This window comes from Engraulis encrasicolus, chromosome 12, assembly GCF_034702125.1.
Source record: "Engraulis encrasicolus isolate BLACKSEA-1 chromosome 12, IST_EnEncr_1.0, whole genome shotgun sequence".
Taxonomy (NCBI): Eukaryota; Metazoa; Chordata; class Actinopteri; order Clupeiformes; family Engraulidae; genus Engraulis; species Engraulis encrasicolus.
Window position 1 is genome coordinate 7,000,396 of NC_085868.1, and position 14,681 is coordinate 7,015,076.

A 14,681-nucleotide genomic window follows, 5' to 3' on the forward strand; every position below is an offset into this window, starting at 1 on the left:
CTTGTCTCTGTCTCTTTCTCTCTCGCTCCCTCTTTCTCTTTCATTTCTATCTCTCCTCTCTTTGTCTCTGCATTCCCCATCCCTCTTTTTTGTACATTTTTTTTCTCTCTTACCCTCCCCCCACCCCCCCCACACACACACACACAGTCCACACCCCTCTCTCCACCACTCTTTCCCCCTCTCACTCTCTCTCTCCTCCCCTCTTCATTCCTCTCTGCTATCCCTCTTTCCTTTTCTCATGCAAATTATCACACTCGCTCATATCCAGCTGGGCCATTCATCATATCCTGCAACATGAAATGGGCCCTGGCTCAGCAAATTAGTGGCAGGAGGTGTGTGTGTGTGTGTGTGTGTGTGCGCGTGCGTGCGTGCGTGCGTGCGTGCGTGCGTGCGTGCATGCGCGCCATGTGCCATTGGGGCTTCACTTCTGTGATGATGTGAAGCGAATATTATTGTCCTTGCCTCACCTACGCAATGCACCTGAAATTCATGTGTGTGTTTCTGTGTGTGTGGGCGTGTCCTCAGCTCCACCGTGGGTTTCCTGCCCCCACCGGGCTCGGAACAGATGCCCTTCCCCAGACCCACCTCCCCCTGCAGCTCTCAGCCAATCCCCACGCAGCCCTGCTCAGGTGAGCCAATCACAGCACAGCACACCTGACCACACTGAGTTGCTCTGGAACACAACACAGCTCCCAAGGTTCCGATTGTCTGGAGAATTGGGAGAGACATGTCCAAATGCTGCACGCATAGTGGAGGTGTCTTGGTCTATTAAATCAGTAGAGCATCCAGATATCCGCTTACATATGCTGACATACACACACACACACGCAGAGACGCACACAAAACCACAGACACAGACACTAACTCACACAGAGACACACACCATCTGATATGCACACCCTCGTCTTCGATTGCTCCCACTGCACCTGAACAAATGTTGTGATTATTGAATCAGGCTAGTTGTGATGGATGGTCAGAAAATGAATTAAGATAAGTGCTCGCTCTCTCTCTCTCTCTCTCTCTCTCTCTCTCTCTCTCTCTCTCTCTCTCTCTCTCTCTCTCTCTCTCTCTCTCTCTCTCTCTCTCTCTCTCTCTCTCTCATATCTGGAAATCAATTCTATGCACTGGAAGAGAATAAAATGGAAAAAAATACATTAGTCAATACAAACAACTCGGTGTACATCACAAAACGATTTATGAAAGTGTAATTTATTGTTACAGCTGGCTGTGTAAACTAATAATGAAAGGTGAATCACAGTATATTGTCTTTATGAAAAAATACTCTGTCCAGCCTTCAATCCCATCTGACTGGAGAACATACGTGTAGATCATGAGTTGGTGTGTGGATTTCATATATTTTTAAAGACTATATCTTATTTATGTTATGACCATATATTTATTATAAATATTAAAGTATTATTTGATTGCTTTAAGTTCCTTTTATACAGCAATAATGATGGGATTTATAAAATAAATGATGAATTGTTGTGTGTGTTTGATATATTTTATAAACTTTAAAGTATCACATTTTTTTGTCACTTATACTGACTTCAGCGGTTTATACCGCATTAATGATGGAATTTACTGGATAGGAGATGGGAAGCAGAGAAATGTCATATTGCTCATCAGGACATGTGAAGGTGAAAAAGTAAATGGTGTCCAACATACTGAAATTATTCTGACACATGGACTGTACTTGTGTCGTCACTCACTGATATACTCACTCACTGATACACCACACACACACACACACACACACACACACACACACACACACACACACACACACACACACACACACACACACACACACAATCTGTTAAAGACACTTTCAAAATTTGTCGCAATCAATCATACACACACACAGTTGAAATTATGCTTATGACAATCATGCCTGAGGGAATAACCACACACACACACACACACACACACACACACACACACACACACACACACACACACACACACACACACACACACACACACACACACACACACACGCGCACACACACACACACACACACACACACGTCTCCTTTGAGCAGAGCTGCTTCTGTGCCTTCTGAAGGGATGTTTGAAGGCATTCATTAGGAGCCGAATTCTCAGCACCACCTCTCTTCCTTCCCTCCTCTTGCGTCCCTTCTCTTCCATCCCTTCTCTTCCTTCCTTCCCTCCCTCCTTTCTCTCCGCACCCGTCCTCATTATCCACATTTCTCCCCCTCTTTCGCTCGTCTTCTTCTGCTTTCATGATTAAACAGTTTCTTCCTGAACGGATTCCACAAACACACACTTACCGACTGTCAGTGTTGACGAGCTCGATTATGCAGAAGCCAAAACACTGAAGATTTGAAGTGTGTGTGTGTGTGTCTGTGTCTGTGCTCAAGGTGGGAAGGTGTAGTGTGTTTGGGATGGGAGGAAATTGAAGAATTTGTGTGTGCTCGTGCGTTTGCGTGCGAGAGATGTGTGTAGGTGAACCCACTAACACTTAGGAGGTGCGGCTCCGTATTAGGTGTGTGTGTGTGTGTGTGTGTGGTTATTTGGTGTGTGTGTGTGGTTATTTGGTGTGTGTGTGTATGTGGTGACTCTGGGCAATTTAATGAGTTCGCCTCTGTGTTTATTAAGCTCCATAATTAAGCCGTGTGCTGCAGCTCCCTTTGCTCTGCTATTGCAGTGTTTTCCCTCCCACCAGCTATCTAGAACACACACACACACACACACACACACACACACACACACACACACACACACACACACACACACACACACACACACACACACACACACACACACACACACACACACACACACACACACACACAAAGTCGCAATCACTCAAGGCCACCTCACCACAGCATCTCCTGAGTGCACACTGTGATAGTTATGCTGTGTGTATGTGGAGGGTGGGAGGCACATTTCTAGGAAGATGGACACCTTGGGATTTTGGGTACTTAGTTCAAAGAACACTATCACTCTCTCTCTCTCTCTCTCTCTCTCTCTCTCTCTCTCTCTCTCTCTCTCTCTCTCTCTCTCTCTCTCTCTCTCCCCCTCACTCTATCTCTTTCTGCACCTCTGTGTGTCCATGTGCACAGAGGGAATACATGAAAACGCACACACACAAAAATGCACAAAACACATACACATCTGCATTGTTGTTGTTTTTTGTAAGTTTGCCCTTGTGAAATAATTGGAACTTGTTGCCTCCCTTCTAACTCTCCCAGGCCTCTCCTGTGTGTGCGTGCGTGCGTGCGTGCGTGTGTGCGTGCATGCGTGTGTGTGTTTTTGTGTGTGTGTGTGTACAGGAGTGTGTCTGGAGGTCAGCCCAAGGTCGTTGGCTGTCGTGCCATTATTGTTTTATAGTCGACAGCCGATTGGTTATTTGGCCGCGGGGAGGAATAACCTAATTAAGTTTTAATGCCCACTCATCCCCTCCTCAACACCCTCCACACTCCTTCCTTAGACACACACTCACACACACTCTCACACACTCTCACACACACACACACACACACACACACACACACACACACACACACACACACACACACACACACACACACACACACACACACACACAATCGTACACTGGCAATTTTAATGCCCACTTATACCCCCCTCAACACCCACTCCACTGCATCCTTACACACATAGGCATGCACACAGACATTCACACACACACACACAGACACAGACAGACACACACACACACACGCACACAATTTTAGTGCCCACTCATACCCCCCTCAACACCCACTCCACTGCATCCTTACACACATACGTATGGAGAGAGAGAGAGAGAGAGAGAGAGAGAGAGAGAGAGAGAGAGAGAGAGAGAGAGAGAGAGCGTAGAGAGAGAGAGAGAGAGAGAGAGAGAGAGAGAGAGAGAGAGAGAGAGAGAGAGAGAGAGAGAGAGAGACACACACAGACAAACACACACACAGACAGACAGACACACAGACAGAGACACACAGACAGAGACACACAGACAGAGACACACAGACAGAGACACACAGACAGAGACACACAGACAGAGACACACACACACACAGACAGACACAGACAGACAGACAGACAGACACAGACAGACAGACACAGACAGACACAGACAGACAGACAGACAGACACAGACAGACACAGACACAGACACAGACAGACAGACACAGACAGACACAGACAGACAGACACAGACACAGACAGACACAGACAGACACAGACAGACAGACACAGACAGACACAGACAGACAGACACAGACACAGAGACAGACAGACACAGACAGACACAGACAGACAGACAGACACAGACAGACACAGACAGACAGACACAGACAGACAGACAGACAGACACAGACAGACAGACACAGACAGACACAGACAGACAGACACAGACAGACAGACACAGACAGACAGACAGACACAGACAGACAGACACAGACAGACACAGACAGACAGACACAGACAGACAGACACAGACAGACAGACAGACACAGACAGACAGACACAGACAGACAGACACAGACAGACAGACAGACACACAGACAGACAGACACAGACAGACAGACAGACAGACACAGACAGACAGACAGACACAGACACAGACAGACACAGACACAGACACAGACAGACAGACACAGACAGACACAGACAGACAGACACAGACAGACACAGACAGACAGACACAGACAGACAGACAGACAGACAGACACAGACAGACAGACAGACAGACAGACACAGACAGACAGACACAGACAGACAGACACAGACAGACAGACACAGACAGACAGACAGACACAGACAGACAGACAGACACAGACAGACAGACACAGACAGACAGACAGACACACAGACACACAGACACACAGACACACAGACACACAGACACACAGACACACAGACACACACACAGACCTTGCACTTGGATGTCCAAGACCTCCTGAATAATGCAAGTCAACAGCCTTATTTTGTTGACGTAGTTGCAGGCAAGTGGCAAGAGTACGTCCGGAGTTAAATACAGCCACTAGAGTAATACAATTAGACCAAAAGCACACCAGTGACTTTTTTTTGGGGGGGGGTCTCAGACGTAGGGATTATACAACCACAGAGTATACCCCTAAATTAATTAGTAATTGGTAATTAATATGCTTGTATAAAAGTAATAAATATAAAGATTGTTTTTCTTTCTGTGTTGACACTGAATTATGTGACATTTGTATCAGGAGAAGACATGTCAGACAAGAATGATCACTTAGTTTGTCTCAGACTCTGACATGTGCTGCTACTAAAGCGTCATTGACCCATAGTAAGTACAGGGTTAGGTGCAGGCACTGCAGTGATACAATGATACAAAAAGGTCAGGGTGTGATAACATTAAGCCAGGCAAAAAAAAAGTAAAAAAAACACACACACACACACACACACACACACACACACACACACACACACACACACACACACACACACACACACACACACACACACACGTACACACACGTACACACACGTACACACGTCAGGCCAGTGCACCCCCAAACATATACATGTCCTGTATGTGTCTCTCCACATCCTCTCAATACTCTTTAATGTAAAAGCACTTCGGCATAATAATTTGGCACAACATTGTTGTAGTCCATGCCCGTCAGACTGCAGCCGAGCTTGTGTAACTGTTTGTTGCTTCTTTTTGCCTCATTTTTAAAGGAACGTTGTGCTAAAAGTGAGATTAATGATCTTAATTAAGTTTAGATCTTCAGTTAGATTTATTAGTTGACTGAAGCTTCACAGGGACACCTACACACACACACGGATGCACACACACACACACACACACACACACACACACACACACACACACACACACACACACACACACACACACACACACACACACACACACACACACACAGAGAGAGCAGGGTCTTGCAGTGAGATTAGCAATCCCAGCATGCATCTGCACTAATGAAACGCCACAGCAGGAAAACTATGAAGGTCACTTTCAGTAAGAGTCTTGATGAGTTTGTTTTCTTAAAGTTGTGTGCGTGTGTGTGTGTGTTAACTTGTAGTAATGGTAGTTTTAATCTTAATATGTTACTTTGTCCTCACTATATTGACGATATACTTAACCTGTGTCCAAATTCCCTATTGGTGGTGCCTTCCAGTTACCCGCTGTCTCTGCGTGTGTGTGTGTGCGTGCGTGCGTGCGTGCGTCTTGTATTAATCCATGGTTTCATGTGTCTGCTGTTCCTCAGGTGTGCACGCGCAGCCTCCCCCTGGTGGCGGCGTGGTGATGATGCAGCTGACGGTGCCCCAGAGCCACCAGCCGCGAGCCCTCTCCCCACACCAGTGGAAGCACAACAAGTACTACAGCCTGGACCACCAGCGCACCATCAAGCTGCCAGACAACACATCCCTCGACAACTCACAGGTAGCTAGCAACCACCCATTCTGTGTGTGTGTGTGTGTGTGTGTGCGCGTGTGCGCAAGTACTACAGCCTTGACCATCATTGCACCATCAAGCTACCAGACAACACACCCCCCTACATTTCAAAGGTTGTACACACACACACGCACGCGCACGCACACGCACGCACGCACACGCACACACACACACAACCCCCTGGACACATCACAGGTACCAGTGTAGCCTAGACCACCCACTGTGTGTGCGTGCGTCTGTGTGAAAGAATTCACAGGTACACAGTCTCCCGCTGTGTGTATGTATGTGAGAGAGCGAGAGAGAGAGAGATGGGTATGCTGTCACCAGGTGTGAGGATGGAACACCGAGGTGCGCTCCCTCCTGGTATGTATGTGCACGCATGAATTACAGGGTACAAGTGTGTGTGTGTGTGTGTGTGTGTGTGAGAGAGAGAGGGGGGACTCAAAGGTATGTGGCCTCCTGCTGTGTGTGAGAGGCAGAGGGATACATCAGACCTGAAGCTATGCAGGCAGCCACCCAGTGTGAACATATGTGTGATGAGAGGGAGAGAGAGGCTGACAGAATTGGAACTGACAGGCACTTCCACTCACCAGGGGTGGGCATGTGTGTTTCCGTCTGACAGGCAGTAGGATTCACCAGGGGTTGGCATACATGTTTTCCACAAGAAAGTGTGTGTGAGGGACAAGTGTGGGTACAAATTGTTTTTGGGTTGTTTTTTGCCAGAATGTGCTAACAACTTTCATATTTTGTCAGCATTTTGGCTGCAAATGTCCATTCCTGGTGTGAAGAAGAGAGGGCGGAATTGGAGAGAGAGAAAATGGAAGCGAGTATAAAGGAGGGAGAGAATAGAAGGCCGAGAATGAGATTATACTGTACCTTTCGCAGGTACACACGCCATTCCCACTGTGTTTTAGTTGTCAAACAATATGGAGCTCACTGGGCCTTTGCCATCTCAAACTGTATATAGATGGATACTAGTCTGGCGAGACCTCGTAATGCTCTCTTCTATTTTCGAAGTCAAGAGATAAGTTGATGTAAAGTAGGTGTCTGTGTGTGTGCAAGTGCTACAGAGTGTTTTTCGTTGTGTATATGTGCTTGTGAGGGAGAAATTCTGTGTGTGTGCCAATGTTCCGATAGCAATGCTTGACCCTCAGAGGAGAGGAGATGGGATGGGCAGAGAAGAGGAGATTTGAGTTGAGATGAGAGGAGAGCGAGGACGGAGAGAGGGGAAGAGGAGAGGAGAGCGGAAACAAGGAGAGGACGAGGGGAGGAGAGGAGATGCCAGAGGAGGGTAAAATAGGCCAGAACAGATTCGATTTAACCTTTATTTCACCACCTCCACTCTCTCCTGAGGGGGTTTGGACTGGAGGAGAGTAAGGCTTTTATCTCATCAAGAGGGCCTGCAAAAAATATATAATTCACTAAAAAGTAAATGCTCGCACAAAAGTAGCCAATACAAAAGCTAGACGGCGGGAGATGGGTTATGAGATAATGTCGAACAGCACGCTGAATACAAAAGAAATTGTCCTGCGGTTGAGATAAAGTATTGCTCTTGCAACGGGAGAATAACAACAGTCCTATCATAGCAGTGAATGCTGGTGGGTTTTTAAGAGACTGTTAGGAGAGAAAACTGAGCCGAGATGTGAGTGTGTGTGAACTGTTATAAGAAAACAGACAGACACACACAGAGTGAAAATGCAGCAGCTACTGTACTGTATGTGCTGAATTGTTTGGACATGATATGACCTTGATCATTGTGTGTGCGTGTGCGTGTGCGTGTGCGTGTGCGTGTGTGTGTGTGTGTGTGTGTGTGTGTGTGTGCGTGTGCGTGTGCGTGTGCGTGTGTGTCTCCTCCACAGAACAGTCCCCAGCTGGGCAGCCCCTCCAGCTCCCCGGCGCCCCCCTCCCCCACCCCCGCCCACCTGGCCAACATGAAGAACGTCCGTCCCTCGCACGGCCTCGCACCCCTTCCCATCATGCCCCACTTCTCACGACCCTTCGTCCCCGGCCAAGGTGAGCGCTAAAAAAAACACTGCCGTGTGTGTGTGTGTGTGTATTAAGATAGTGTGTGTGTGTGTGTGTGTTATCAAGGTGAGATAAAAGCACAGGAAGCAGGTGTTGGGGGTTTTGTGTGTTTGTGAATGAGGATGTAATGGAGTGTGTGTATGAGTGACTGTCTGATGTATGTGTGTGTCAGAGTTTAATGGTGTGTGTGTGTCTGTGTGTCTGTGTGTAATTTGTGTATGTGCAGGCGCAGAAGGGGGAACGTGGGTGAACTAGATTCTCTCATCTGTGTCGGCTATACTGCTCTACTTTCATGTGCTAGTATGCCCTTGTGTATGTAAAGTGACTTAAATTGAAGTGTGTGTGTGTGTGTGTGTGTGTGTGTGTGTGTGTGTGTGTGTGTGTGTGTGTGTGTGTAGGCGACACACGGTACTCGCTGCTGGGGCAGCCCCTCCAGTATAACCCCCCCATCCGCCCCCCTCTGCTACACGGAACACACATGCTGCCCAACCACCACCACCACCACCACCAGGTGAGGCCTCATGCACATGCACATGCACACACACACACACACACACACACACACACACACACACTTACACTGTTGCATGCACACACATATGCATGCACAGCATCATAATCACTTTTCTTTCTTCATTTTTATTCACTATTTGGTAACACTTTAGAATAGGGTTCACATGTTGGCTACTGTACTGTATAAATGGTTTATAAGGCATATGTGAAGGGCTTACTAACTGCCTTATTATGATTATATCAATAAATAGAAATGCACTCAGAGAGTGCAGACCTCAGTCAAATGTTCCATCAAACAGCTTCCTTGGCAATGTTGCCTAATTGTTTTCAAGTCTTTCTGCCTTGTTTTTGTGGAGGTAGAAACTGGAATGTCAAAATTCACCCTATCCCGAAATGGTGAAGAATCTTTTTTTTAATTCCTGAATCCGGATCACCCCCAAAGTGTAATCACTTGTTCCTTTTGTCATTTCCAACAACTCCAACAAATCCGTTCATAACTTTTAGAGTTATCCTGCTGACTGACAGACAAACAAACCAACGCGACCGAAAACATAACCTCCTTGGGCTTATTAGGAGCAAACAAGACATTTGTGGATACAGTGATTATTTTGCTAAACAGATGGCTTATTAGTCACTTATACAGATAGTAACTAGGCATGTAGTCGTGACTAACAAGTGAACCTTAAATCAAGTGTTACCCGCTATTAACCATATTGGCCTGAATATAAGATGATCCTTAATATAATTTGACCCCCCTTTCGCAGGTTCATTTTTTGGGGAGAACGTTTTCTCAAGACCAAAATTTTGATTCACATTGGAAAACTACTTATGACAAAATGCTGTGTAATAAGCGGGATAACATTTGGCAAGGTGGTCCCTTCAGAGAGCATCGCGGTCCGCCTGCATCTCTCCGTCGTGCGCTCTTCCACGACGGGGACCTTCTCGCCAAGCGTTATCCCTTACATAAATGTGACTCCATGGCTGTGTCCTCATGTTGGCAGGGTCCGATGGGCATCCGTCACCACAGTGGTCGCGGCAGGAAGCCGACGCGGAAGGCCCTCTCCACAGATCTCAGTGTAGGTGCCAGCCCCCGAGGTAAGGGAGTGGGGTGGGCTCGGGCCTCAGCCAAGCTAGCATGCTACCGCTAATGCTGCTGCTACCGCTGCTGCCCAGCCCAGCTCTCACTCCCACACACACACAATCCTCTCCTTTTGCAAAACACACTCTATGCACCTACCCCAGTCCTTCCATTCAGTACACACACGCACAGATGCACTCCTCGCTGCCTGCTAGAACTGCTGCCGAAACGTAGGTCTATTTGCACAAGCACATATGCACAAGCAAATATGTTTTGTATGTATTTGTGTGTCGCCATCAGCAGCTAGTGTGAACACTAAGTGTGAGCATCGTGGTAAAGCTTCTCTGCCCTGCTAAGGCAAAGTGCAGTAACTACATATCTTGTCAATTGGGTTTCAACCGAAAACGTTCTTCATTACACCTCCTTTATTTTGTGCCAGAGCAGAGAGACTGGATAAGACGTATACTGCTATATAGAATCTCTGGCCAAAGCCTTCTAGTCCAAATTTGTCCTGTTTTCGAGATATTGCCTTATCATATTTGCAGTAACTGCAATATCCAACCAAATACCAAGGCTCAGTTTCAATGTTGGCATAGTTTTACTGCACTTTGCCTTTGTAGAGCAGCACTGCTCAGCTGAAGGAGAGGGTCTCTCACTTCAGCTCCGTCCAATTTCCCTTTTACTCTGTCTCCGATGTGTTTGTCATCTTCTGATCTTTTGAGACTATTTTTTATGGTGTGGTATGTTTTTTTTTCTCCTCTGTGTACAATGAATTGAAAGCTGCACCCTAATTAAGACATTTTTCTATGTGTCTGTGTCTCTGTCTCTGTGTGTCTGCGCGTGTGCGTGTGTCTGTCTGTCTTGTCTGTCACTCGTCCTCGTCTCTCTTGTCTGTCACTCGTCTCCTTGGTGACCAGTGAGTGGGCGGTACCTGGAGGCGGCGGAGCAGCCCTCTGACTGGCTGGTGATGCGCGGGGAGGCGGGGCCTCTGGAGTCCTTTCTGAACCAACCACAGCAGCAGCAGCAGCACCCGCCGCCGCAGCAGCCGCCGTGGCGGACACGAACAGGAACAGGAACTGGATCGGCCACAAGATGGCTGCCCCCCCTCCAGCAACACCACCACCACCACCCCACCCACACATACCACCACCACCACCACATGTACCCCCCCTCCATGCCCTCCATGCCCATGCCCACCGCTGCCCAGCTCCCTCCTCCCCCCAGCGTGCAGCCCCATCACATCATCAGTGGCGGTGGAGGTGGACCTCCCGTGGAGCTCCAAGATCCAACAGCAGTTGGACCCCCGATGGCCTCCATCCTAATGGACCCCCCAGGGGTGTCGCTAGTCTCCCCACCTCCTCCAGCCCAGTACCAACAGCAGCCCCCCCAGCCCCATCACTACCACCACCACCACCACACCCTGGTGGCCCTGTTCCCCGCGCCCCGCGTGCCCCCCACAGGCCTGCTGAAGCACGGCAGCTCCCCGCGCGCCGCCTTCCGCCTACGGACTAGCAGGAGGCCCGCCGACGCCGACACACACGCAGACACACACGCAGACACACACACTGCTGCCACCACCATCACCACCATCGCCACCACTGCTACAGCTTGCACTGGTGTTAGTGATATCACCAGCGCAGAAGCCACTGCAGCCACGGAGCAACACTGAGGACCGGGAGATAGGCCGTCGGGGGAGGCGCACACACACACACACACACACACACAGACACACACACACACACACAGACAAATTAACTCTGACACACACACACACACACACATACACGCACATTAACACACACCGCTCCTGACGAGCACCTGGCCTTGCCCCCCCATCCACACACACCTGTTATCCTCTCGCCTCATCCTGTACCCACCGATGGCCGAAAAGGCATACACACACAAACACACACACACACGCACAGCATGCATACATGAATGGCATTGTCACTCGAGTTATAAGGGACTGTTTTGGGGAGGGGGGGGTTGTGGGATGTGTTGTATTTGTATTAGTCTCCAGCAGGGGGGGAGGGGACAAAAAGAAAAACAAAGATCATCCGTCAGTCTCAGTCAAGGTCATTATTTATATCACACAACAACACAGAGGACAAAGCAACAAAAACCAAAACGCTATGAAGTTAACCAACCGGGACTGTTAAGTTCCCCACCCCTTCCCTCCCTTTCACTCATAATAAAAAAATAATAAAATAAAGATTTCAGCAGGACAAGCAACAACCGGGGGATAAAATACCAACAACACGGGCAGCCGCATGTAGTTTCTTTTCCTTGTTTTAGGATATATTGTTTTTTTATTTTTATGGTTTTATTTTGTTTAGTATGTGAAATGTTTGTGCCACCAGAGCCATTGTCCTCCAAAAAAAAGCAGAAGGAAAAAAGAAGCAAAACAAAGAAATGTCTCCCTGCTCAATTGGTGTGTACTTCCACACACCAGTTTTCAGATCTCCTTCCCTGATCACACCACTTCAATTAGTCTTTTTTGCTTTCTGTTTTGTCTTAGTCTTTTCTGCAACTCTCATATGATTTCCCCTCTGCGGATAGTAATGGTTGCTGCTGTACCTTACCGGCTAGCTCTCTGCCCACTCACACCGCACCATAGGCGCTGCACTGTCTTTGTCTTTGAGGTTGTTAAGACCTCGCCATCTGACCACATCACACTAGCGGCGAGGCTCAAAGTACCACCCCTGACTCCTCTCACATACTGAGGGCGTCTCGTCAGAATCTATCCCTGTTAGCTTTTTTTTTTTCTTGCTTCTTTCTGTGCCTTCTTATAAATACACAAATACACACACACCACATCTCTGCTCATCTCAATCAGTCCTCATGGCAGTTACACGCACTTGAGTATTTTTCACATAAACACACACACACACACACACACACACACACACACACACACACACACACACACACACACACACACACACACACACACACACACACACACACACACACACGCACTGTCACTCGGTTGTCGGAGGGCGGAGGGGATAACAGTCAAGACTTCTTAAATAGTAAATAATTTATTAAAGTAGCTGAATAATTCAGTCAAAAACATACCACACACACTCATCACAGTGAATGTCACGCTGGCAACAGGCATATATATATATATATAAATATAACATGGGAGTGAACGAGAATATATGACGTCTTGGGGTTCTGCGTCCTTTTTTTGTTTTGTTTTGATGTTTTTAACCTAATTTAAAATCATATCTTGTTTTTGTTTTGCAATTTTTTTGCTGACTTTTTTGCTCGTTGTGCCCTATTCCTCTCCTTCTCCACCCTTCACACACTCAAATGGACACACACGCACGCACACACACACACACACTCACACACACACAACACTTGCACACAAACACGACACTCACACACCTTGCGCGCAGCCCAGCCTGCCGTGAAGCCTCCACTTGCGCTCAAAGGGTTCTTTCACGCCCCCACCCACCCCAGCCCCCATTTTTATAAGGAAAAATACGCATCCCATTTTCAAGGTTCACTGGAAAAAAAACTGTTTGCACATGTGCGCAATCCCACCCACCCACCCCAACTTCCTGTTTTTGTTTTTTTGTTTTGTGTTCTTTTTTTTCTTTCATGTTTGTTGAAGATGCGTGGACTCTGAAAGGCTGTAAAATGTTTGCTGGTGCAAGTTGTTTTTATTTCAGTTTGAAACCAATAAATGTTTACACCAAATCAGATTCTCCTTTTTAATGTGCCGCTTTACATTTGTACACAAGTATGTTTTTGTCTCTTTTTTTTTTTTTTTTTTCCAAAATGGATGTTTGCCAGCGGTTTGCAAATGGAGACCAACAACGGGCCGAAAAGCCTGCACAACGCCTATGTGCGAAATGGCAGCCTCAGATGCTCCTCTGTGGATGGAAATCTGCACAGTGCAAGTAAGCAGCTTTGGGGTAAGTTAGTGCTGTCCTCTGGTGGATGAAGAGGGGAAGCAGCAGTCTACTCCTCCCCTCTGGTAGTGATGATGATCTAACGCAGGGGTTCCTAAACTTTACCATGACACGGCCCCCCTATATACCAATAGTTTCCAGCCTAGGCCCACCCTTACATGGGCCGTGCCACTTTTTTTTTTTTCTGTGTACCCAGATTCAAATCTCGATTGAGTTGGTGCATCCCAAAACCCACCCAAGGACAGCAGGAAACATAATAAATGCTTGGTATTCCTTTTAATCTGCGACCGCCCCTCTGTAGTGTAGGCTACTCCTTTGCGGCCCCTACTTTGAAAACCTCAGATCTAATGTCATGAGGTTGAATTTTGACTGCCGCATTATGCGTGTGTGTGAATGTATTTTAAGCTATGCAAAGTACCAAATACATCAAATACAGGTCTAGTATTTTTGCTGTAGATCTTTTCTTCAATGTTGCATTCTACCAAAGCAGGGAGCGCAGTCATGCACCTACATTGAAATGGACCTGCCAGTAATAAAATTTGTGCTGACCATTGTGATGTGTGGTTGAAAGAGAATTAACAGTCATTTTAGTGTGGCTCAAAGTTGCTTCAGGATTTGATCATCCACACAAACTGAAATGCATACACTGAACTTTCCACATCTTGCTTCTCTCTGTCCAATTATGTATTTATTTCTATTTTTTAAAAAGAAAAGG

At 47.2% G+C, this 14,681-nt stretch overlaps 1 protein-coding gene across 5 annotated transcripts in view; it reads left to right on the plus strand.

The window, feature by feature from the left end:
• The window catches only part of LOC134459247 (R3H domain-containing protein 1), an 88,418-nt gene extending 74,668 nt beyond the window's left edge, over nucleotides 1-13,750 (plus strand). For 4 of the 5 annotated variants that reach the window (XM_063211550.1, XM_063211552.1, XM_063211553.1 and 1 more), the window contains 6 exons: nucleotides 526-629; nucleotides 6,237-6,412; nucleotides 8,284-8,437; nucleotides 8,848-8,960; nucleotides 9,964-10,057; nucleotides 10,958-13,750. In XM_063211550.1, the coding sequence (XP_063067620.1) occupies nucleotides 526-629; nucleotides 6,237-6,412; nucleotides 8,284-8,437; nucleotides 8,848-8,960; nucleotides 9,964-10,057; nucleotides 10,958-11,709 (1,393 nt within the window). In that variant the 3' untranslated portion in view covers nucleotides 11,710-13,750. The remainder of the gene's footprint in view (nucleotides 1-525; nucleotides 630-6,236; nucleotides 6,413-8,283; nucleotides 8,438-8,847; nucleotides 8,961-9,963; nucleotides 10,058-10,957) is intronic. The other variant, XM_063211554.1, reaches the window with a different exon arrangement.
• The last annotated feature ends 931 nt before the right edge of the window (nucleotides 13,751-14,681 follow it).